The sequence below is a fragment of the Mycteria americana genome, chromosome 2 (genome assembly GCF_035582795.1).
Source record: "Mycteria americana isolate JAX WOST 10 ecotype Jacksonville Zoo and Gardens chromosome 2, USCA_MyAme_1.0, whole genome shotgun sequence".
NCBI classification, from domain to species: domain Eukaryota; kingdom Metazoa; phylum Chordata; class Aves; order Ciconiiformes; family Ciconiidae; genus Mycteria; species Mycteria americana.
Genome location: NC_134366.1, coordinates 29,444,027 through 29,469,654, shown reverse-complemented (window position 1 = coordinate 29,469,654; position 25,628 = coordinate 29,444,027). Strand labels below are relative to the sequence as shown.

General features: G+C 37.9%; 1 protein-coding gene across 4 annotated transcripts in view; it reads left to right on the top strand.

The window, feature by feature from the left end:
• The window catches only part of ICA1 (islet cell autoantigen 1), a 76,623-nt gene that overhangs the window by 29,484 nt on the left and 21,511 nt on the right, over nt 1-25,628 (top strand). For all 4 annotated transcript variants that reach the window (XM_075492881.1, XM_075492885.1, XM_075492884.1 and 1 more), the window contains exons 8-9: nt 20,631-20,756; nt 20,946-21,044. In XM_075492881.1, coding sequence (XP_075348996.1) covers nt 20,631-20,756; nt 20,946-21,044 — 225 coding nt within the window. The remainder of the gene's footprint in view (nt 1-20,630; nt 20,757-20,945; nt 21,045-25,628) is intronic.

Below are 25,628 nucleotides of genomic sequence, written 5' to 3'. Positions count from 1 at the left end.
TATAAATAACATTACAGAATTTTTTTGTTATTTTGCATTTTTAATCAAATTATTAAATTAGTAGGAAAAAAATGCAAATCTGGATTGTTGCAGTTCCTTATGAGTGATTACTGGAAAAATGAATTTAACTTTGCTAGAAAAAGAGCTCTAAGGAGCTGAGAGTTGAGAATATTGGCTGAGGGACACTAAACAAAGTTTCAGAGGATCATAGAACATGAAGATGGAAAATACCTTACAGATCAGCTAAACTCTCTTCCTGCCAGGACAAAATTGTGCATTTGTAATATATTTTCTAAGTGTTTTTCTACATACAATAAATATAATTCATTTGAAGGTGACACTCTTAGAAATTTTGTGGATATGGGTGATGTTCTAGTTCAATTATTAAAAAGTCAACCAAAAGAAAATGTGCTAATGATAATTACATCTGCAAATGATATTGAGCTGGAAAGTCTTTTGGTTTTCCAAGCAGCAAAGTATACCAGTGTCTCAAAGAAAAACGTCTTTGGCTGTTGCAGTCACAGTGGTGTAATCAATAGACTCTCAGCTGCCATAGTAACAAATAGCAGTGTAAGCGATTGATGTTTAGAGCCAGCTATGGTAGTCACTGTTTACCAACTTTGTTATTTAAAAAAAAAAAAAAAAAAGTTGTAGACAGCAATTGTCTCTATTTCTTTTTAGGTGATACTTCCACATTAATTCCCAAGGTTAACTTCATCTTGAAACTTAAAGCGCATTTGCCTTTAGGTGACAAAAATGTAGGCCTTTGCATGTGAGAGAGCAGATGATGATTGTTGTGCTCTGGAAATGTCAGAAAGATCTGACTAGCTTTAGTAGACCACACATTAGATATGAGATGTGTGGCACTATAATGTGAAAAATAATGCTGGCTTTCATAAAATCTATTAGGAATGTGAGATGGTAAAATCTATGACTTTGATAGTCCATCTTTATCACTCTTGGTTCAAAATCTTCCTTTAAAAAAAAAAAAAAAAGCCCCCCCCCAATCTGTTTGCTGATTTTGATTGCTGCTGCTCATTAGATGAATAGGTGAGATTCCAGGAGATCCAATAATACTTGCTGCAAGATAGCTGCATACTCTAAAATTAGTAAAACGGTGTCACACTGCACTCTGAGAATCGCATCTTAGTGTAGCGATGTGATGGCAGAGATAGAGATAACAGCATGCTCTTACAATATGATGATAAGCAACACCTACGCCTATCACTTCTTGTGACATGCCTGTGCCACCAAGAGTATGTTTGGTTTCATTCTGGTAGGGAATAGCAGTAAGAACATTATTTTTAAGTGTTTTTTTAATATGAAAGTATATGGTGTTGGAAATGTTAAATTTAATGATTTACCTGGAAATTATAGTAGTGAAAAACAAAACACACAAAAAAAGTGCTCCTTATACAAAACTGTAGGTTTTGCTTTGTCATTATTGTCTCTCCTTGTAAAAGCAGATGGAGTTTCAGTGCTGAGCGTGTTTTCTCTGTGCAGTTTCTGCTGTAATGTTCTTTCCAGGTTCTCCAATGTCAAATTCAGTAACATTAAGTGGAGAAACCAAAACATTTCAAGATACTTTACATACAAAATGCTCAAGTCTTTCAAGGCAGTTGTGAAAGATGCGCCTTTTTTGAAAACATGACCGTAAGCAGAACTGTTCTTCACAGTATAAGCATTTTATAGTCTTATAACTTTAAATTACAATTTCAAGTACCATTTGTAAGAATCGGGGTAGACAATAAGATAAAATCAATGATTTTCTGAAGCCATTTCATGTATATTATATACTACTGATGATTGTTACTGGCTTAAAAGCAAAGTAACAATCTGTGATGGAGATGCCCTTTTAAAAGCATGGTAAGAGTATGCCACTTAAAAATAGAAACAGGCTTCTTGGAACAGATTACATCATCTTAAGAGGTATTGCTTGTAGAATATAGTTGCTCCCAGAGATTGATGCTTGCCCTTGAGAGGCGGTTCATCATCTGTTCAGTTATTTTTAAGGAAGAAGAGTCTGAGGTGAAACTCAACAAAATGGCTGTAAAATAGAATAAAATGAAGTGCTAGACTACAGATACAATATATTTTTTAACAACCTTGTTTCATGTAACCTAGCTGAAATCCAAAAAAGGTAGACAGTTTAATTGTTGTGCAGTTTCAGACTTCTGTTTATTTCAAGAAAAGGCAGGCAGACACATCCTAAAAATTTCTGTTCACATAATTAGCAGAACTTGTAATGTTTCAATAGAATACAACAAATACATTAAAAAAAAAAATCAGTGATTTAAATCAGTAGTAATGTTAAGTCCAACTTTAATGTAATAATTGTTATTAGCCCAAATATTAAAAAGGCACTCTCAAATATGATGTGACAAAAATTAAACTCCAAGAATTTTTCTCATGTCTAATAATCATAGAAATGTGTAAGCATTAAATGTAATATTGAAATTAAAAAAAAAAAAGAAAGGAACAACTGAACACTGTTTTCACTTAATTATTCTGCTGTGTTTTGGTCTTAAAATCACGAAGGAAAGATCATTGCCTAGACAATTTCTTTTGCTCACATGAAGACTCTAACCCTGCAAACTGGTCTGTGTGGGCAAAGCCTCTTACCCATGTGGATCATTATGTGAATTCAGAACCTAAATGAAGTGTAAAAATGTAAACAGAATAGGTTGTGAAAGGAGAAATGAGATTTGGAAAATTCCCTCAGCCTTAATAATCTGAAAAGGCTAGGAGGATAGCTAAAGAAATATTTTTTAAAAATAAATGAAATACAGATGTGACCGAACTGAGAGAATTCTGCAGGAGAGAAGAATAAACAGGAAGGGGAATACAGCTGTTGGGGGAAACATTGTTTACACAAGAGAACCGTGTTTTTCTGTGGTCACCACTGCCCAGGAATTCCTCTTATACTTTCCTAAAATGCCTAGGCACATACATAATGTAGTCCATCAGCTTTTACTTCATAAGGCCTTTGCTGTTCAGTTGTGTGCTACATAGGCTCTGAATGATTACAACGATGCCATGTTTGATTTTTCTCCTTCACTTAATGAAACCAAACTGAAGAGAGGATTAAAAAACCTCCAAAACCAAAAGGTACTGTTCTAACTAGAAAAATGGCTAATATGCCATTTCATCTCTGTTTTAGGGATATTCTACCTGAACCCTGATTAGATTTCAAATGTTGTTTCTTCTGTGATAGCACAATGTGAAGTCTGAAGAGCACTACAGAAAGATTTGGGGGGTTTTTTATAAGTACAATCTTTCTGAGTTTGTATCTGGACAAAATATAATTACATTGTTTTGAGGGAAATAAGGCATACTTATTGATGTATTAAATGCCAACCAGGAAACTTATTAATCATCATGTATTTATTTTTCTATTTAACAGCCTTTTCAGTTCAGGTAATATCATATTATTTAGTTGTGTTTATCACTGGCAAACTGGAGCAATAACAACACACGGGATTATGTACAACAGATACTGTGTTACAAATGAATCATGATTATTAGTGGGTGCCATTTCATATTCTGTGCTGAAAGAGGTTAAATAGAAAACAAAACCCAAAACCTCAACTGTAGGACTTCTACTCCTGCATTAGCACTGTAGGCAGAGTGGCTTTGCGCTCAGGACAGTCAGAGCATCTGGGCACTAAATATTAAAGGCAACTTGGTCATCATGGTGATCTTGTTACAGGTATCTTTCTTGGAGTGTTGGTGTCAAATCCAGCTAGGATTTGCAGCATACGTGTCAGTGGCGTTCCCTAGCACTTCATACGTCCGCCCATCCCACCAACCTTTACAATGGCCAAGAGGATCTTGCAGGCCAGCTTACTGTTTTATGGTGCTTTCACTGGGGAAATGTTACTGCACCTGAACTTGAGCTTTTCACATCTCTTTACCTAATTCCAGCTTATTCACTCCCCCCCATCTGCCCACTCAGAAAGGACCCAGAGTCAAGTAACAATCTTGCTCAGGCCCCGAAGAATTTCATTTGGATGAAAGAAATGAAAAATATAAATGACATTTTCTAACTATGAGGACATTCCACATAAAAGATTCAAGAAGACCCCCAAAATATCTTCAGTAAATGAGATAAACTGAACTGTGTAATTACTAGATGAATAAAATCATGGACATAGTAGAGAGATTAGTTTTATGCTATATTACAATTTTCTTTACATCACCCCTCTGGTCTTTCAGTGTTCAAAGGTAGTAATTACCTATCTTCATTTCCTGCGGGGGCTAACTGTCTAATTGCTCTCCACTTGCCAGCATCCCTCCCTGCACCATGTGTGCCAACCATCCTTTGCTCTCGGGTTGTCTAATATGATTAACACAATTGAGTTATGATAAACTCAGAGCAATTCTCAGCACTTTTAACTCTAAGTCCAGGTTGCTTCTGATTTAGAGCTGAACATGATCTTTCAGACCTGAAAGCTTATATCTTTGCTTTTGCCATTTATTTTGGTCAGCCCGCTTCTTGCTACAAATCTTTGCAACCATTTTTGGCAACTTGCAGCCTTTCATCATATTAACAAAATTTGACTCTTTGTTTTCAGGCTACATAAAGTTATTTGCATCTGTACAAGGAATTGTTGGATTTTATCAACTTCCTCGTAGCCATTTGAGGAGAGGAGACATTCGAAGTTATCAGGACCAAACTCTTCCCTAAAGAGGATATATGTTCATGCACAAAAATGTGCACCCGTTTGCAGTTTAGCATAGTATATGTCCAAGCATGCTGTTGTGGTAATTACAACTGCAGACTGACAGATGTGTGCTCACTACTAGAACTACATTTGGGGTTCGTAATGTAGAATTCCATCCCAAGACTCTGAAGTAATGCTACTTAGATGAATGTTGTCCTGGTTGCAATTTGAGTCTCCTGATCACAAGAATAGAAAAATAATTGGTAATTATTCTTTGTATGTCCTTGCTTCAAGGTCTGTATTAGTGTCAACATGGTGTTGTTTTTTTTTTTACTTTCAGCCTAGTGAAGCGCACATCCTGGGTTTGACTAATATGGAACCTTGTTAACAACAGAAAGTTGAGGCATTTATGTAGGCTTCTTAAAGTAGAAAAAAGCAGACCTTCTAGCAAGGCTAGAAGCAATTGATTGCCTTCCCTTCATTTAAATTGTCATTTCATGTTTGTTCCCTTTTTAAAATAATTTGCGTATTGATCCAAGCTGTAAAAATGAATAAAATTACTGTGAGAAACCTTTCCATCTTAATAGCTTGAGGATCACGTGATGTTCTGTGCTGGCTGATAATCAGAAAGTAGCCAAAAGGTGTAAGCTCTGAGGGGTAGAGCTGCTCTCATACACAGTTTATTCCTGTAAAGACCCAATGTGGATGAGTTAGGAAGAGGGGCTGCATGCGCTCTAGCTCTTGGTTTTCACATATCTGACTGCACGACAACTCCCTCCTTTGATACGGTTTGAAGTTAAACAGATTAACCATATGTAGTTTGTCTTCACGCTGGAGAAAAACAGAGGAGAAGCCTCATGCAGCCAGCAGTGGTGTCAGCTGGGATGTAGCTGCTGACTGCAGCCATCTGCTACCCCCCTGTACCTTCCTTTGGAGCAAGAGTTACAGCTCTTTGGGTCAAAGCTGCTGAGGTTGGGCCCTACCCTGCATACAGCGTGGATGTGTTCATTTGGAGCTGATTTCTTTCTGCACAGGCAGGAGATAGGAAAGTTGGTAGGTAACATGTAAGGAGCATGGGGCTATGTACTTGAAGAAGGTTTTTGGAAAGGAAAAGCCAGGAGTACACATAGCCCTTTTTCTGGGGAAGGTGTATGGCTATGCAGAGATGCTGCTTTTCTGAAAGGTGATGTCTAAATGGAGCTTAACTAGTGCAGAACTCTCTGTAAACACTCACTGCGTTTTGAGGATAGTATCGATCAGTTTAGCTTAAAAATGTATTTTCCCCAGCTTAAATTCAAGTAAACAACTCTTAATTTGAAATAAGTCTTGTGTAAACATGCTTAGCATCTGTTTAATTCAAAATAATTTTTAAGACAGTTTAGTTAAGCTGCAGAAAAGTAAAAATACCTTCTCCATTTCTAGGGCTGTGAGCTTGGAGGCTCTTGAATCTTTTAAGACAGAGCGACTCAGTAACTTCTTTTGCTTTGCCCTATTTTTATGTTGTGCTGTGATCTTAATTTCAATAATGACTTGGAGTATGGTTCTGAAAAATTGAAGACTTGCTGCTTTCAGCTTCTTAAATTTAACAAAACTTTCCTTTATTATTTTACAGTAAATAGTGGTTGGAGTTATGAGTGATCCACATCTTATATTTGAGAGTTGGTTGCATCCTGTATTTGACAGAAATTTTTTTAAAAGCTGACGTATTGTATTTTCTTTGTATATTCCTTTTTATGTTTTGTTGCAATGACCTCATTGCTGGTAGAGCAATTGGATTCATATTGTGGAACTGCGCTGTGCTGCTCTGTTTGTGAAAGCTGTTGTGAGGCTTAAAGCTAAAGATTTTGTTGTCTGGTTTTTGGCTGGTTGGACTTTCTGGATTGTGCTGAGAAATGTAGCTTTGATCAGGGCTGTGTCCAGCTGCTGGATAAGTGGAAAGGATTCTGCAGAGGCTGTGCTCTCACCAAATGACATGTTATATCTGCCTGCACTGGGCCATGGTAGAGGGGCAGAAATCAGGAAGGAGGAGGAAAATAGCTCCTTAATTCCTGGTAATTCCTTAGAAAAAAACTTCAGAGGTTTTCTGTTGCTGTTGGGCTGTACCTTTCAACCTGTTTTTTTTTCCTGTGAAGGGACTAAATTATTTTTTAATAATGGAGGAGGAAGTGTATTCCTATTGCTGCAGGGCAGCTGTTCAAAAAGTTGTTATTTAGCACAGAGAGCAATATTACTTACCACAGATACTTTTCATGTCTCAGAGAAATTTGATTTGGATCTTTGCCGCTGCAAAGACACGTTTGGATCCAGGCCTTTGCACTACCATAGTATTGATAGTAGGGAGGAAAATATGTCAAATTTAAGTCAAAAAAAAGTTAAACAGGCAAGGAAAAAACCACATTCTCTTGAGACATCTGCAATTAGAACACCTTGTTGATTGAATAGCAGGAAGACTTTCGGCATATGAATTTAGAATATCTTCAATTGATGGGCCTGTTCTGATTAAATATCTAACCCAGTAGTAGGGCTGCTCCAGCAATATTTATTTTTAGCAAACTACCTTCTTAAAAATAAAAAAGATGAAAAAAAAATTAGCTATATATAGTTTTTCCCAGAGGATTCATGTAGACAATAACACTGTTCAGTGCACCACTCCCCTCTTAAATATCATGAGTAAAAGTGTCACTCAGCAGACAACCCTCTAGGACTTGAACGAGGAGAGAGGAGTGTTGCCTGCATGCTTGGGCAATGGATGCTGGAAGGGTAAGTGAGGCCTGTCCAGGTAGATCCTGTAGGTTTTGGCAATCCATTTCCAAAATTCAAACCCCAGGTCTTAATATATATGTAGACTCCTGTACAAGGGGGTAAAAAAATTTATGAAGGTAAAGTACTGAGATCTGACTTTCTCTCTGCAGTGCAGTTATAATTGTAGAAATGTTGGAGCATCTCAAAATTGCCCCCACCCCTTCTCCAGATGAGTCTGTGTGAATGCAAAGCTTACATACTGTCATAGAGTTACAATATGTGAAGCATTTGTACGTGCTTTCTGTTATTTAGGCATGTTTGGGCATAGGCAGTGCTTGAATACACCCTGGCAATTGAAACTGAGCACTCTTACAGTTATAATATTATGTAACTCAACATGCCTTTGAATTTTAATAATGGAAAATCTGCTGTTACACAGGTGTTAAAGAGATTACTACCTTGTTGGAAAAGCTCATTTGAAGTATCTGTGCTGCCTTAGACCACAGAACAGAGAGTTGTCCCACCATGAGAAGGCACTGAGCCAGTCTGAATCCAGCATAGCAAACTCACAAACCCACCTTGACCTGCAAACAGGCCTCAGGGTTACCTTATTCTTAAGGATGGACACGTTAGTTCAAACAAAAATCCACTGTCTGTCCATCATCTGTCTTTGTTGGTGACCAATGCTAGCAACCAGGGAGTTGCATAGAGCAAATACACAGTGGCATTTTCTTGTAGTGCTGTGATCAGCGGAGGCATCATAAGACGTAGCGTTTGGTTTTTTCCTACAATATTGTCCAGTTGCCTTTTGAACCCATGTAAATTCTCGCCATCACAACAGATCACTGTGATCAGAGAGCTGCCGTACTGACACAGATGCTGTGTAAAGATCCACTGTCCTTGTGTTGAGTTCAAACAGCTAGTTTGGTATAATGCCCTCTGGTTCCTGTGTTGACCGAAGTCTGGTCTTTTACAACTTTTGTATGTGTGGTATGATGGAGTTCCATCATACTCCTCCTCAGTCATCTCTTTTTTTTCTGGCCTGGAAAATCCTAATCTATCATTCTTTTTACAGAAACTAATTTACATCTTTGATCAGACATTTTGTTCTTGCCTGCTTTTTTTTTCCCCATTGCTAAGCCTGAACTAATCTGCTCTTGCAGATCCAACTTGGCTTTGGGTGGAAGAAAAATATAGAGTGAAAAAAAAATCTTCATGTCACTGTATAATATTTATGGAATCACATGCGTAATGTGTGAGGAGGTTCTCGTTTTTCCCCATCCCTAAAGAGACACAAGAGAGTTGGAAAAGGTACATTATAAAACAGCAGGAATAAACACAGGGCTGAGAAGGAGTTGAGGCAGTAGGAAAAAAGAGAGAAAGGCGTAAGATAAATGTCTATGTGTTTCCATAAAGGAGACAGGGAAAACTACTTGGTAGGATTCAATTTCTGTGATAGCCATCACTGAATATATCAGAAGATGGTACAACCAACCTTTGTTTTTTGGAGGGGGGGAAAAAGGAAGAATATTCAAGCCAGCCATAACCTTACATCCTCACAAGGGTCAGAGAATTGCTCACATCTGCTGACTGTCAGTGGTTATGAAGTAAGCAGTTTTGACCATGGCTTACTCATTACTGCCAGGCTGGAGTTACGTGGTGTGTGAGCCAACAGGCTCAAGGCAGTAAAATTTTTACAGGCTGAGTACTGAAAAACTTAAGAGGGAAATGTGGCATAAATGTGACACAAAGAGCAAATTTCATGTTCTACTGAATAAAATCTACAGAGAAGTCATGGTGCATGTCCACAACCTGGCTGTTTGATAAATATGATATTTGTATAATATCATATTTATGAACATTTTAGAAAAAATCCTCTCTTGGGATTTAAAAATAGCAGTAGTTAACTCAGTGTACCTAACAACATCTTTTCTTACCTTATATTTTTATATTGCTATTAAAGAAAAAAAAATGCTCATTAAGCACTTTGCTCTTCAACATAACATTCTCCTTGCCCCAGGACCATAGACATGGATTTCAAACCAGGAAGAAAAAGGCAGGCATCCAGCCCAAAGTACTGAGAGGATGAGGACAGGGCTAGAAATTAGGACAAAGTTACATAGGCAGGAGAAAAGAAAAGCATGAGGCTCTGTGGTCAAAGAAGAGAACAGAGAATGGAAGTAGCAGTTTGGGATATATTTGTATCCCGAGCACAGTGGCCACATCTCCAGTGACTGGAGATACAAACATCATGACTGTGTATGTTTGGAGTTCTAGATTAAGGAACTCTTTTGTATATTTAATCACAATTTCGTCTCTTTTGTATATTTAATTATTTTCTCCTCCCAGGCAGCAAATTGCTAATTGTCACTCTACAAGTACATTTGCAAGGTTTCTGCAAGTTTTTGTGAAGATCTTCTGTAAAGATGTAGCTTAGCTGTCAGCCAGTGGCAGGAGTCTCTTGATACAGTTTGAGTGAGCACAGGTTGCAGTCCACATCTCTGGCTTGAAAAACTAGAAAGGGAGAGTATCAAAAAGTGTAAGATGTAACTTGAGGACTACGAGAAACTACTTAAGACGAGGTGTTTCCAAGTCAATCTGTCTCATTTAACAAAGAAAAGATGAAGAGTTGGCTTGACCGTGGTAGGTAAGTTGCTGAGGCTCCTCAATCTACTCATCAGGAGTTTATCAAGAATCATGGCCTGGAAGCTTATGCTGTATGAATTCAAATGGTAAATAAGGCATGTATTTAAATACTTACAGTTATTATTAGCAATAAAGGAAATTGGGGTTTTTTTCCTGGACATCACTTAGGTTAGGACTTATAAACCTAACTTCAGACATCTGCTGTATAGATGTCTGCACTTAAACTAATCAACAAGAGCTCCCCTTATAGTCCAGTGGAGAGAAATGGGCTCTTGTAGGGCAACATGAACCAAACTCTAGTCACAGTTGTTTGTGTTGGCCAGATCTCCATCCACTAAAACAGATCACAGGGTAGCAATGTAGATGTCAACATCTGAGCTAGGCACACCTAGCGTGTCCTTCTGGTAGACCTGCCTTAGGGTAAGTGCAGGAGTAATATTTTGTGATGTTAATCTACTGATTTGTTCTGGCCTTAAACTCTCTAGCCAAATACATGGCAACTGTATAGGAATGCTTTTCTAGAAAACCTGCAGAGCTTCCCAAAGCTGGATCAGGTATGAATGACCAAGGGGATAGGAATCCTGCTCTGCACAGGGACAAATTCTGGCAAAAACTGAGCCAAAATAGTGACTACAATTTTGAAGATTACAATGGGAGTTATAATGGCTCTCCTCAAAGAACTGCTGAAATGGGCCATATCCTATTAGGATGTGTTGAAAATCACAGAATCAGAGAAAATATGGCATCCTTTTTGGTGCTTCCTGGAGTTTAAAATTTTGTTACCCACAGATACCTGAATGTTTCTAATGAAGTGTTTTTAACATACTGAAAAAAGTAAATTACATATAAATTTGTTTTATTTAAAATAATATAAAAAATTGTGGTATTTTTAAAAAGTAGTAGTTTAACTAAAACTAATGACATCCAATGTGTTTTTGAAACTGTGAAAACTTAATCCAACACAAATACACTAAGCTTTCCCTATTACATGATTGCATTGTTTTCTAGGTGGATAAGGTTTTAAAAGTTGTAATTGCTAATAGATTTAAAGTACAGAACATTATCATCCAACCTTGAAAAATTTTCAGGTTGTTCTGTTCTGGAAGATGATCCTCTAATGATAGATAAATATGTGTGTGTGTGTGTATATGAATGTATATATACTTTAGGGTCTAAGTAATGCAACTTTGCAAAATTCCTTCAATATAACTTCTTAAAAAGCTCCTAAATTTTTTCTTTTCAAATTATAATTTATTCAGTGCCTCAGGGCAGCAGGGCACGTTAGAGGAAGAAGTAAGAGTTATCAGAGTATGATCACTTTCCTGATGAAAAAATAATTAACTCCCCAGTTGTTCTATAACATAATAGAACATCACAGGCACAGATGGGAATACAACACAAAAACTGTTCTTTCATTTCTATTAATTTCATGGACCTCAGAAATTCTGTTGTATTATCAGTTGCATGCTACACACTAATTTAGAGCTGTGCGTTGTAACAAAGCTATCATGTGTTGGTGTAAAGTATCCATGTGAAATTTAGTTCTGTCATATAAGCCTTTCCTTGCCTGGTACACAAATATTCTCCTGTCTATAGCATCTTTATTAGCCCTTCCTGAGGGGGACAGAACAAAAACGGATAGAGGAGTTTAAAATTCTACGGCCTTACCCACGAGCAATCGCAAAAAAAGCCTCCCACAAAACTTGGAATTTTATGTAGAAGAGTTCAATTTTATCTTCACATCAGTCAGGATATGTTTATATTTTTATTACAAATCAGTATAAGCAGGAAAAAAACCTCCAAGCCCGTCAAGCTCTCCAAATTCTCAGATCAGGAGCACAGCTGAAGGCTAAAGTTTGCTCGAATGTGTTATATCCAGACACCCAGTGGCAGCTCTAATGCTTTTTAGCTGGTAGGTGTTGCAATAGAAAAGTTTGTAGTAGACCTGCATGTGTGTGCACATGTGTGTAGCGCAATGGAGGTTTAAGAGAACTGTACCACACAAATGATGGAATGGTACAGGCTATTCATGGTCACGTTTACAAGACAGGGATCTTTAGTTGTTTTATTTTGCAATAGAGAACAAGTGGCTGCTATAACGTTATAATGTTCTGGTGGGGTAGACTCCGCTGTCCCGGGGGCAAGAGTCACTCACCCTTGTAGATACCGAGTAAGGGCTTGTTTTCCCAGTGCAATCCTAATTTAAGACTCCTGTCCTTCAAACACTTGGGCTTATGCTTAAGGATTCCATAACTCTGGCGTAAACCTGTAATTTATTCAGTGCTTTTTGGTATTGAGGACAATGGGACCCAGTCTCATTGAAACCTTCAGGAACTGCTGTAATACAAATGTTAAATAATAATGAGCAATACTGTTGAAATCAAAGGGAATAGTCACATATTCAAATGAAAATGTGAATTATTATCAGAGGCTGTTGTTCTTGTGTGTGAATTAAAACATTACAGCTGTTATTTTGTCTCCCATTCTGATTGCAGAGGTAGATGAAAAATCCTGCTTTTGACTAAACTCATTTTTCGAGAAGGAAAACTAAGTGTAAGAATGATTCTATCATGCGAATTCAAATAGGGTAGGATTGTGATAATAGCTAAAACGTAGCAGGTTTGAATGACAAAGTTTGCATGAAAGCTGCTGGGTTTGGGGGAATAACATTTCAGTTATAATGTGACTTTTTCCTAGTTCTTTTCTTTAGACCACTTCATCATATTGTAAGGAGAGCAAAATATATGTTAAAATCATGGAGATTTGATTGTTCTGACTAGAAACAAAAATTTTGTGATTAAAGGAAAAAACTTTTTACCAGCGCACAACAACTTCGTGGTCGTTCTGTTTGTAGACAATTGGTGTTTCAGATCGAGTTGTTTGGCAAACATGATTGTTCTTGGTCCCAGTAAATACAGTGAAATGCTGCTACTGCTACACTAATCCATATTAAGCTGCATTTCTCTATATTCTGTTATGGAGTGGTATAGTTTTGTTTCTTCCTTCTTTCTTTTTTTCTTCTTTTTCTTCTTCTTCTTTTTCTTCTTCTTCTTCTTTCTTTGCTGTACTTCAGCATTCTTCCTCTATTGCTTACATTCAGTTCCAGGACTGTCACGAACATGCTGCAGCCTCCAATGAGAAATCTGAACAGGTGAATTAGATGCTTCAATTAAATCTAAAATCTCTAGGTAATTATGGCAGGTAATTTGCTAGTAGTTATTTGCAATTATTTGAGTAGGTATTGATTTCATTGGATTATGTTGGATATCACTGTGTTTCAGTTGAATATTTAGTTTGTTTCTCTCCATGAATGTTTCAGCCAATAGAAAAATGATCTTTGGTTGCTGAAAAGTCTTTGTTCTGTGTTGTATCTTGATAGACTTGCCTTGATCAAGTCTGTATATAATGAGAGTTTTCTACTGCTTTAGGTTACCAGAAAGTTGTGCCAGGTTCCTTTCCAGAATCTTTATCTCTTACAATACAACTAGTCTAATACACGTTTAACTCAGCTTTCACTTATCTACTGTCTTCCCACGTGAATTTGCTGATAGATTTAAACTACCTTGACACAGGACGTGTATATTTTCGACAGCCATTTCAATGTTTTATTTGCTTGTATTGCTGTAGTGACTGGGAATCTTGAGTCATAGGTAGCAGCCCCACTCTGCTAGTCTTGCATAGGAAAAGAAGAAAAAGGCAGTCTGTACAGCAGGTATACCTGCAGTTTTTCCTCTCCTCACACAGACATAACTTCTCTTTCAAAGCTGACATATCGGTTGTTCTTCTGTGGCAGAAAGGCAGACAGTACTTCTGTTGCTTTCCAGAGTGAGACAGGTAGACATACAGTGGTAATTAAGTCCTTCATATGAATTGCAACATGACTGCAAATTTGCTTAATCAGGCTTAATAGGATGAGGAGCATGGGGATGCATGCACAAGCACAGACGATCATAATTAAGTCCAAAATGGCAAATTTAAGAAATGTATCATTGGAACTCGTTATGCACTTTAGCTTATCTAAATTCATATCTCAAGAATAGTTTCATTTCTTGAACAAATCTGATGTCCATCTGCTCAGCTTCAGACTTAAGACATATTATTTGGATCTATTATACTGTCCTTTTTATCTAGGCATTTCTTGCTTTATAAATTTCATCTCCTAAAATTAATTTTTATCAGTGTTTCTCATCAGATCACAAATGAAGATTTTAATAAGCAGGGCTGAAGCAGACAAACAGAACTAAGCTACCTCTTCTTTAACCATTGTTCTTACGTGTTATTCCTACAAGTTGATGGAGCAGAGATTAATGTATGCAATAAATACTATTCCAACCCAAGGGAACAGTTGAGTCAAAGTATAGTCTGCAAAATGTAGAACATACCAAAGCACACTGAAATCAGGTTTAGTATTGTGCAAGACGTTGGAAGTCCTTACATTGCACATGGAAAAGTTTAGTTACAGGCATTATTTTGTATGAAACATTACCTTTTCTGTTCTCTGACTACCCAGCATCAATCTTGAATTAAAAGAAAAAAAGGAAAGAAAAAAAAAATCAGTAAGTGCTTATATATGCTCGTGTAAAAGTGTAATGGGTGCTCCTTGTCTTAACACCACTCAATCTATGAAATTATTACAGTTTTGTGGGAACTGAGAATCTAGTTCCTTATGCTTTCTGTGCTATATGCAGAAATGCTGTAAGATACACTAGACGCCAAATACTTTGTCCTCAAACTACAGCCTACTTCAGTTTGCATTTAATTTTCATGTAGTCTTTACGATGATCAGGTATGCCAGAAGGTGCTATGCTTATTTAATGCAGAGATTTGTGCTGATTCCATCTGCTGGTAGAGTTTACCCAGAGCCCCCAACAGGAAGATTTGCTATATTCCAGGCATTTTTCCCTCTTGATTTACTTACCCCCCCTCCTTCCAGCCTATACACACGCTGTACATGCTTTTCAGATCGAGTAAGTGAGAGGTTGGGTGACAAATTAGACTGGAAGCATCTGTTTCTGCTTCTATGTTGGAAATGCTGAGACAAAAATACACTGTATGTAAAGTGAGTTAGTGCATTTATCCGACATAAGTTCATATTGGAGATGAGGCTTCACTAGCTGAATTGTCCCTGAAATTGGGCTACTACTAAAAATAAATTTTGCATTTTATGGTAGACTAAAAGAAACTAATAACACAGATGTACTGTAGAGGACATAAAGATTCCTTGAAAATACATGACAAATCTGTATTTTAGTAACTGAACATACTGAATAGGGTTTTTTAACTGGGTCTGCACTTTTTTTTTTTATGTTGGCACTCTTGAAGATTGGGACTATTCTGTTTGAATATAGGTTTAGGAACCTGTGTTAGCAAATATTTGCCCTTACAATCAAGCATACCAGAATCTGACTTTCAAGCCCCCAGGATTTAGGATTTTAACATTTATTTGTTTATTTACTTATTTATTTTAGTATTTTAAAATTATTTTTGCTTTATCTGGTATCTTATAGTTTATCAAGCTATTGATTTAATAAGATACTGCTTTCCAAATCTATGTTTCCTTAGGTGTTCTCTTTAAAGAATTCGGTTCCATAAATATTGTACTTAGATGTTTGCATTGGGAAATTAAAAGGTTGCTCCAGGTTGCTGCTTAGAAAAAGATGAAGAATAATAATCTTTTTTTATTACAGTAGTACCATAAGATTTTCTTGTACAGCATAAACCTCACAGCTAGCACCTACAGTTTCAGGTCCTTAGGAGCTATTTCATCATAAAATGTCCAAGTTACATTTGGATCGGTGCAGTTCTCTTACAGTCAGTAAAATCCTGAAACTTTTCAGACCACGATTTTGAAGAAATTTTGTATGTTCAGCTTTAATAAAGTTATGTATAAATAACTTTATAACTGTAAAGTATGAATAAAAATTTGCAGGACTGAGACCACAATGAGGTCCTGTTTTTCATGTTTTAGAGAGTAATTGCAGAGAAAGAAGATTAGTATGTATTACATCAGCTTTCCCTTGAGTAGAAAACCAAAGGTTCATTCTGATAACTTGTGTGGTATTAAGTAGATTATGCTTTGTAAGCACTAAGGTTTTATACCTAATTCCTGAAGCCACAAGTAATCTTAAAAGATGTCTAATAATAATTTGAATTGAAAATGTATTTATTGGCACACATAGAAGGCAAAAGGTCATGCTGATGTAGCATGCAGTGTTCTTTCTCGGCCGTTCTGCACTGCTGCTGCAAAATGGAGAGTACTCCTGCTCAATAAACTTTCAGTGTATCAAAAAACCTAGAAGCATCCTAATTTAATAGTTCTCATAGTATCTCCTCTTCCCCAGTTGGCAAGAGAAATGTGTGGCATTTGGTAACACAGCATTAAGTATATTGAAGCATCCGTATGAGCACATCAAACATACAGGTTTGTATTCCACATTGTGTTGTGGATGACCTCTTTCTCTTCATGAATGCTCTAGCTTTTAAAAGAGATGCTAATTACATGTTCAGTTAAGATAAATGCTGACATTGTTTCTTGCTAAATATTCCTGAAGACTGTATGCAGGAGGACTACAACTCAAACTTTACAGGTTTTTTTGTCTTCTAGATTTTTTTTTCTTCTTTTAAGGAGTTGGAGACATGAGGTAGACCCAAAGCCCAGTCTGTTGTATAAAGTCCTTGTGCAAACTTGCAGTTGTAGAAATTTATGATTACATTTAGTAGTACCTTTTTTTTTACCTTGTGGCCCACCATCTCTGACAGAGTATTTATATTCCCCAGAACTAACATTCTTTCTTTGCTCACTTGGACTATCAGTCTACAAAGCCACAGCTGCTCTTACTGTGTTTTCACCAATGCTATGAGATACTGAATAGGAAGGGGATTCTGGTCTCAGCTGCACCATTGTAAAATATAGTTTTATATTTGACACATTTCCACTGACATCAGTTGAATTTCTCTGGATTTTCATGGCTGTAACTGAGATCAGAATTTAGTCTCAAATCTCACTAGATTTTTCAAAGCCCTACAACATGTCTTACTTAAATACCTTCCTGTTGTAGCAATTCTTGCTGGCAATAGATATAGGTAATCTCATGTTTGGATTTCAGTTAGAATTTCCTTTTTGCACAGGCCCATAATTTTCTTCACAATTCTCCTTTTTAGACCAAAGTTGTAAATCCATGCTCTCAGTCACTCGGAGCTAAAGCAAATAAAGGATTTGAGGACCTAATGCAGGACAAAGGTGTGCTGTCCAGCACTGGATAAAGACTCTTTGCTGCTTCTGCGACTGCTCCTGTCCTCCTCTGTTGCTGCCAAATTATAAGCTCTTTACCCACCTGCTGCTTTGACTAGAGAGTTGTGGGTGGGATGGGAGTTCCGGCATGGATAGCATGGTGCCTCACTCAGGCTTCAGCCAGGCACAGATCCTCAAGCTAAAAGAAGTAGTGTAAAGTCCCTTGAGGATCCCAAACTAAGAGGCAGCCTCAGCTTATGCGAGTGTAGTTCCAACTGTGTAATGCTTTTCACAAAATACTGTACTTCGTAGGGGGATATCTTGGCAGTAGCTGCTCCTTGGTTTTTTATATCATAGCTTAGCATTTGTCATACTTGCCTAAGGAGTGGAAGCCATGGGAGCAATTTCCTCCTTCCTGAGGGAATTCAAATCTGTCTCCACCTCATCAAATCATCTCCTTGGTATCAAAGAACTCTTCCAGATCTGGACAGCCCTCTTTGTTGTTTTGGCATACTGAAGAGCTTCAAACCAAAGCAAGTCATCAATAAGATGCTGTAGTCTTGGGGTTAGAGCACTGGAACAGGTCAGAAGTTTGAGATGTAGTTGTTATTACCAGAACTCAAGATTTGTTCATTGATTGCTTGGTGTAATATGTGGAGTTATCCTGGAAGATTTGCCTTTCTAGATGAATGCAGTAACCACAAAGCTATTTTATAAAGGTAGAGTATCACTGCTGTTTCTTTATTTAAAAAAAAAAAAAAAAGTCTAGGCATCTTCTCTTTCTACAATTAAAATCTCACCTGTGAGAATCTGCATTTATCAGAAATTTTGAATTATGGTAGTTTCTTCATTACGAACATTTCAGGCCTATGATATGTGCAACCCTATTATATTACTTATGCGGAGCCGATCTGATCAGTGAAAAAAAGTTGCCACGTATCCAGCAACCCAAGAGTCCCACAATTTGTGTGAGTAGGTCATCTGATGAATTTGTGATGCAGATCTTTTGCTGTTTTTCTGCCTGGTTGGAAGTCTCATATAGTCTAAGTTAGTTTGGGAAAATAAGATTAGAAATGTAACTGTAACATTTTGGATTGCGTTATGAGGTATGTATCTGTTCGCTGGGTAAAAAACTGGCTGGACGGCTAAGCCCAGAGAGTTGTGGTGAATGGAGTTAAATCCAGTTGGCGGCCGGTCACAAGCGGTGTTCCCAGGGCTCAGTTTTGGGGCCAGTCTTGTTTAATATCTTTATCGATGATCTGGATGAGGGGATTGAGTGCACCCTCAGTAAGTTTGCAGATGACACCAAATTGTGCGGGAGTGTCGATCTGCTTGAGGGTAGGAAGGCTCTGCAGAGGGACCTGGACAGGCTGGATTGATGGGCCGAGGTCAATTGTATGAGGTTTAACAAAGCCAAGTGTCGGGTCCTGCACTTGGGTCACAACAACCCCATGCAACGCTACAGGCTTGGGGAAGAGTGGCTGGAAAGCTGCCCAGCAGAAAAGGACCTGGGGGTGTTGGTTGACAGCCGCCAGCAGTGTGCCCAGGTGGCCAAGAAAGCCAATGGCATCCTGGCTTGTATCAAAAAGAGTGTGGCCAGCAGGAGTAGGGAAGTGATCGTGCCCCTGTACTCGGCACTGGTGAGGCTGCACATCGAATACTGTGTTCAGTTTTGGGCCCCTCACTACAAGAGAGACATTGAGGTGCTGGAGCGAGTCCAAAGAAGGGCAAGGAAGCTGGTGAAGGGTCTGGAGCAGAAGTCTTATGAGGAGCGGCTGAGGGAACTGGGGTTGTTTAGCCTGGAGAAAAGGAGGCTGAGGGGAGACCTTATTGCTCTCTACAACCACCTGAAAGGAGGTTGTAGTGAGGTGGGCGTTGGTCTCTTCTCCCAGGTAACAAGTGATAGGATGAGAGGAAATGGCCTCAAGTTGTGTCAGGAGAGGTTTAGATTGTATATTAGGAAATTTTACTTCACTGAAAGGGTTGTCAAGCATTGGAACAGGCTGCCCAGGGAAGTGGTTGAGTCACCGTCCCTGGAGGAGTTCAAAAAACGTGTATGTGGCACTTCAGGACATAGTTTAGTAGGCATGGAGGTGTTGGGTTGATGGTTGGACTAGATGATCCTAGAGGTCTTTTCCAGCCTTAATGATTCTATGATTCTATGATTACTGCACAAGGAGCACAGGCACTTGCTGCAAGGTTTTGGATTCACTTCTGAAGATCAGGAGCGTACAAGTTTGTCAGATCTTGTTTGATTGAGTCTGCATATTCTGAACAAAATCAGTTTATGCTCTAAGTTAGGCAAGTAAAGGAAAGGAAATGTATTTAATTTGCATTCAGTGGGTTTTTTTCCACTGCGAAGGTTTTTTTGGGTAAACATTTTATTGTAACTGTGAAAGAGTTATTGGACAATCATAATGTTTTGCGGTTTGATTGTTTCCCATTGCCTTGGAAGAAAACTAAATTTTGTATATAAATTTTGTTATAAACAAATCTGTTTTGTTAATATAGTGTTACGGTGTGTACAAAGCTGTCATAAAAATGGGAGATCCTGGGTACACAATGCCTACGTCAACTTTCTACCCTGATACCTGATCATGAGAATACCAGTATTGTTGTCAAACATGTGCAGCTTGTGTAACAGACAGTGTCTTGTATGTACTTAACAGGTGGTAGAAGAATAATTTGAAAAACTAAAACCCTTTGAAACTGAAATTGTTTGCTCCTAAGAAAAGAAGGCCTTGATATTTTTCTTATAGCAATAAACAGGAAAAGCGCTCCGTTTTAGAAGGAAAACTTTAAAGAGCAAAATTTTTATAGCAGTTCAAAGTTATTGAAGTGCTATATTGTCAACAAGAGTTGCAGATTGACTTCAAAGTTTGTCAGTATAATTTGTCTCCTACTATAGGTACATGGAGACATCTTTGCCTGTGCACCTGTATATTATGTAGTAAACTTTTAGTTCCAGATTTGTTGGTCAGGCTTTGAATTGGTATTTCTGTAAAGAGATACCAAAATGAGTACGTTTTCCAATTACTATCTTCTCAGTATATATTTAATACTAATATCCATCTTATAAACAGGGGTTAGAAACCAAAATTTTTTCACTGAATATATTAGAACAATAGTAACATAGAAGATGGTAAGAGCCGTATTTTAGCCCATATCAGCCAGCCATATCTTAATTTGAGTGGAATTGGTGCTATAAAGTTCTATATACATTTTAATTGAGTCTGTTCAGTTGTCTGATTTCCTTAAAAGTTGTATTAGTTTGCTCTTTCATGAAGCTGGGGTAGAAGAACAGAGGAAAAAAATCACTACATAAACAATTGTCCCTTTGTTTGAAGGTTCAAGCTCAAGTGCGACATGCAAAACTCAACTTTGACAAACTGAAGACTGATGTCTGTCAAAAAGTGGATCTTTTGGGAGCGAGCAGATGCAACCTCCTTTCTCATGTGTTAACAACATATCAGGTATCCAAAGAAAATGTTGACCTCCAAAGGAAAGATTTCCTGTTAATATATGTTTTTTTAAGAGGTTACCATGGCAATATTCAATTGTAAGAATATATAACTAGAATTGGAAGGGAGATGTGAAATTTGCACTGAAAGCAGATTGGTGTTAAAGCTAACATTGCATTGAAGTTTTATCCTGCCTTACAGACAACCCTTCTTCATTTTTGGGAAAAAACTTCGCACACGATGGCAGCCATCCATGAAAGTTTCAAAGGTTATCAGCCATATGAATTCACTATGTTAAAGGTAAGGAATATATAGGTATGTTTGTTTGCCCAGTGATAACAAATAAAAGACCATACAAGGATGTAGAAAGCACAGATTCATATTTTGTCCTTATATTGTCTGACAATTTTACCCTGTCCTGTCTTTTCATTTAAATACAGGTTTTCTGTTAAATACACTTCTGGCTAGTAGGATCAAGCACTGTATGTAGAGTGCAGTGAGTAAGGGACCTATTTCAAAGAAAGACATTATTCAGGGCTACACTTCAGTATGTGTTTAAGTGCTAACTGGGATTGTGTTTAATTGTTCCTAAAGAATCACAAAATCCAGCAGAATTAGGGATTTACGCCCTCCAAAATCCTGCAAGTGAATTAATACTACTTTTCCTTTGCATCTGTTTTTAAAAACTCACATTCTTTAAGGCCACCTTATTGGACTGAATATGATGAACATGGATGCTCAGGGTTCCCACACCTGTTTTGAAGTACTCAGACGTACTACCCCTTCACTCCTGTGGGAAATGCTGTGGGTCATTTGCCTGACTAGTGGCATTTGCTGATCCTTTGTAATCTTTGAATATGGAATATGTGCAGTATCTGACTGAAGTCTGAGTTCAGAGTTTCACTAGGTATCTAAAAATAAGCACTCAGTACTGTGTATTTTCCTGGTCATGCCTTCCCCTGCATAGGAAGTTGCTTTGTCCATTGCAATTTGAGGGTCAGTAGAGGAATGGGAAACAGTGAAAAAATTCATTAACTATCCAGTTATCCTCATAGATGTTTTGTCCTGTAGTTGTTTTCTACAATGTAATAACTATGTGATTGGCTGATCCTGTTTGCATGGGAGAAAAATAACATTTGTCTGAAGGAGGTCTGACGGAAGTGTTACCAGCGGGAGGAAAGTGAGGAATGAACGGCTTGTGGCAAAGCTGCTGATTTCTTGGAGAGACAACCCAGTTTGAAAACAATTGCAAGTCATAGCCTCAATCCATGAAATGCTTGTGCATATGACATGTAGAAGTGGAAGTTGGGCTGCACTGTGCTATGTAGCCTGTGGCTACGCCAGAGCTCCTGGAAAAGAAGCACCTGAAGGTATAAGGTTTAATTCACCCCAGACTACCAAACTTGTCTGTACATGACTATGCTATATTTAAAGTTGTTTTCTAGAATGTGGGTTGGGAGGGAGCAGTTTCTGAACTTTGAAGTGCATAAAGAGCTTGTGGAGACTGTTACTCCTGCAGCTTGAAACATCACAACAGACCAAACAAACAAATTTCAAGCTCAATCTCTCCTGACCAGAGGACAAAAATAAAAGGAGGCTCATAAACGGTTTCATCTTACCCAGCCTCTGAAGAATCCCGTCTTGCAGAAGTCCTCATTTGCTATGAAGTTAACATAACTCTAAGCTTCTTCCTTGCATGGTCCACGTCATGGAAGAGGGGTTTTAGCCAGAGCTTATGTCCAGGTTTCAGCAGGAGACAGTTGGGCATAGTTATCTTGACATTGCTAGCAATTGCCTACAGACTCACCAGTTAAACTCCAAACCAGAAAAGAAAGTCCCCTTTATTTCCTCACCGTTGCCTGCTCAGGAGCCTTGGTACTACGCTGGTGGGGTGTTCTCCTCATAACTTCCCGGTGTTAGAAGCTTTCTGAGGAATTTTTTCTCTTTGCTTTAATACAGACCAATGTCAGTCTAATTTCTGTAGGTAGCCTATATTGTTGCTGCGTTTTTATTTTTCATTCTCTTTTATATCTAAAAATGTGATTATTTGAACAAGACATATGATGTTTCAAAATGTATAGTCGCATTCGGATACCTTGGAGAGAAACTTGTACAGAAAATGCACCTGTTCTGGAATGTGAAGTACCCTTCTGATGGAAGATGAGAGAGATTTGGGGATGCTTATCTTTTGAACTTCCTCCTTTCAGTATAATCTAAACTTGAAATTAGGTTGGGAATCTATGGTGAAGAAATACAATCTATATTGAGTCCACGCACATGTAACAAGCGCTCCCTTGAAGCAAAAAGTAACTGTAAAAATGGTTGTGAATATTGTAGTGTGTTTAGGATGCAGCCAAACTTTGTTATGAGAATCTTAACCATTTTTATCGCCAGCCTGCTGCGCTGAAAAGGTGCAATTTCCTGTTTTTGCAGTGATATGTATGCTGTGAAATGATGCTGATCAGGAGGTAGTTTTATACTACAGAATTTCATGGAAGTCCGTGCTTTCAGAAAACAGCTGCTTGGGAATAAGACTATGTTACTGCCTTTTAGTATCAGGTCTTTATTTCTTTCGGTCTCTAGAGGATGGGATTATTTTCTATACCAAAGTTAAGTCTCCTCCATGATCTCTTTTCCCCCAATTAGTAGTTTCTGTTTGTTTATATTAAACAATTTTTAAAGAGATTAAATCAAAATCTGGTGGTTGCATCAGGTGAGATTCTGTTAACTAAGAGAATAGGTGCCTGCTGCTACTTCAGGTGCCTTCCTAGGGTAAGTCACCTCACCCCTACTTGTCATTTCTGAAGGGTGTGGGACTCCCATGAGTCCCGTGTCTCCTCTGCTAGACCTGGGTGTGGAATAACAATAGATGTTTATGGTTAGGGAACTGATCCCTATCAGTCAGATCGTATGTTCATGCCAGAGTAACTATATATCAAGAAGGAGCTGCAAGCTAATTCTACATTGAGATTACATGGTATTATTTTTTTAGGAAGTATAATAAATGGCTGTAGCTGACCTAGGGTAAGTGTAGTTTCTGATGGAGAAACTTCTGGTCTAAAAGTGTACCCAGTGAAGATGCCGTGTCTGCTGTTGACTTTATGCATTTAAAATATACAATCAAAATATATAATTGTTTAAAACATACTGAAAATATTTCAATGTGCCCATTTCAATGTTTAATTAGGAGTTACCCCTTTTAGAATATTTTTTCCTGTCTTATATCTTAAAAGGGATCTTTTCTAAAAGAAAATTTTGAATTTGGTGATTGCAAGTCATTTTTGTCTTACAATTCCAGTTCTGATACTAGCAGCTTAATTTTACTCATACAAGTGGTCCTTCTGAATTAAACTAAGCATACATGTATGTCGGATTAGTGTTTTACTTTAAAACAAGAATTTAAAGAAATTGTTCATATTTGACCTAGGCATAGATTGTCTTACTGAAAAATTAGAAGGTGCTATGTACTGGAAAATTACTATTTGTATTTTGTAGTATGAATATATTCATGTACCAGGTTTACCTCAGGAAAGAGACTCTTAAACGCCTCTCGGGATTGTTTCTGGAAAGAAAACATTGTCTTTAGAGATGTTTGCCAAAGTCCCTTAATGAAAAGCAGCCCATTTGTTTTCTTTGCTTCAGGGTATATGCTGAGAGTAGTATAATTGTGCTATTGCAGCTGTATTTCCTAACTGCAAGTTTTATGCTTGATGAAAGATGATTATTAATGTGCTAACAACTCTATGTATCGTGATGTAAAAGTATCTGTTACTGTATCCATTGCAGTAATATTAAAGATGATGGGCTGCTGTTTTGTTAAAGCCTTTAAGGTTTCATTGTCTTGAAATTACCGTATATCAAATGAATTCAAATGTATTTCAGGGGCTACTTTTCATGAATGATACCTCTTTCTAATTTCTGTCACTGTTTATTTGCTTTAGTTACTTAATGAATATTTAGTTGTATGTTTTACATTTTGATGCTATAATACCAACTTCCTGAAGAGTTTGTATGAGCCTAGAAATAATAGCAGCCCTGGTAAGGGAGTTAAGAGGTGTAAATCTCAGTGCATCCACTTATTTCCGTGCAAAGTGGAACACTGCTGCCCATGTTCCGTGCAAAGTGGAACGCTGCTGCCCATGTTCCTTGCATAGTTTGGAGAATTCTGTCCGAATGGGTACTACAACACTGTTGCCTTCAGCTGACCTCTGCTGTAGTCTGGTATCCTTTCTTGTTTCTGTTTGTTGCACCATGACTTTACTTACAGGCAAGATTGCATATAATATATATCGCTAGGCAGTTTTTTGGTTGTTTCTTGGGGGGGGTTGTTTTGCTTTTTTTTTAAATGAATCTCCATGAGGAAATTCTGAGACTACCTGCTTTTCCTCTTCCCTTTCAGCTCTCCCCCCAAATGAAACATATCCAAGTTTTTGTCTCCTCAGTGGTGTTTCACTTCTCCATATGTGTCGTGACGTCCTGGGATGTATCCCTGGCTGCTGGAGTTGCCCTTAGCTGTGTTGCTTTAATTCTTTCTCAGTCAAGAGGAAGCGCATTGGTTGTCCAAGGCACTTGGGGGGAACTGTGGGCGAGCTGAGTATGTTGTCAACACTCTGGTGATTTAACTGCAGAGGACAGGTTTTGTGTGCAGTCCAGATGACTTTGGCTTGACTTGAAAGCAGGCCAGATGTAGGTGAAGGAATTTTGTAAGTAAGTGGCAGTCAGTCTAGGAACAGTGCCTGAGCTGGAACCAGAGTTAACTCTGCAGCAGAGGAACCCCTTGTCGGCTTGGATATTTAGTCTGAGTACTGGGAGCAAACAAAATATCACCAGGTGACTTTTGGTTGTAGAGACAGACAAGATAGGCAGAGTGAATGACTGTGAACT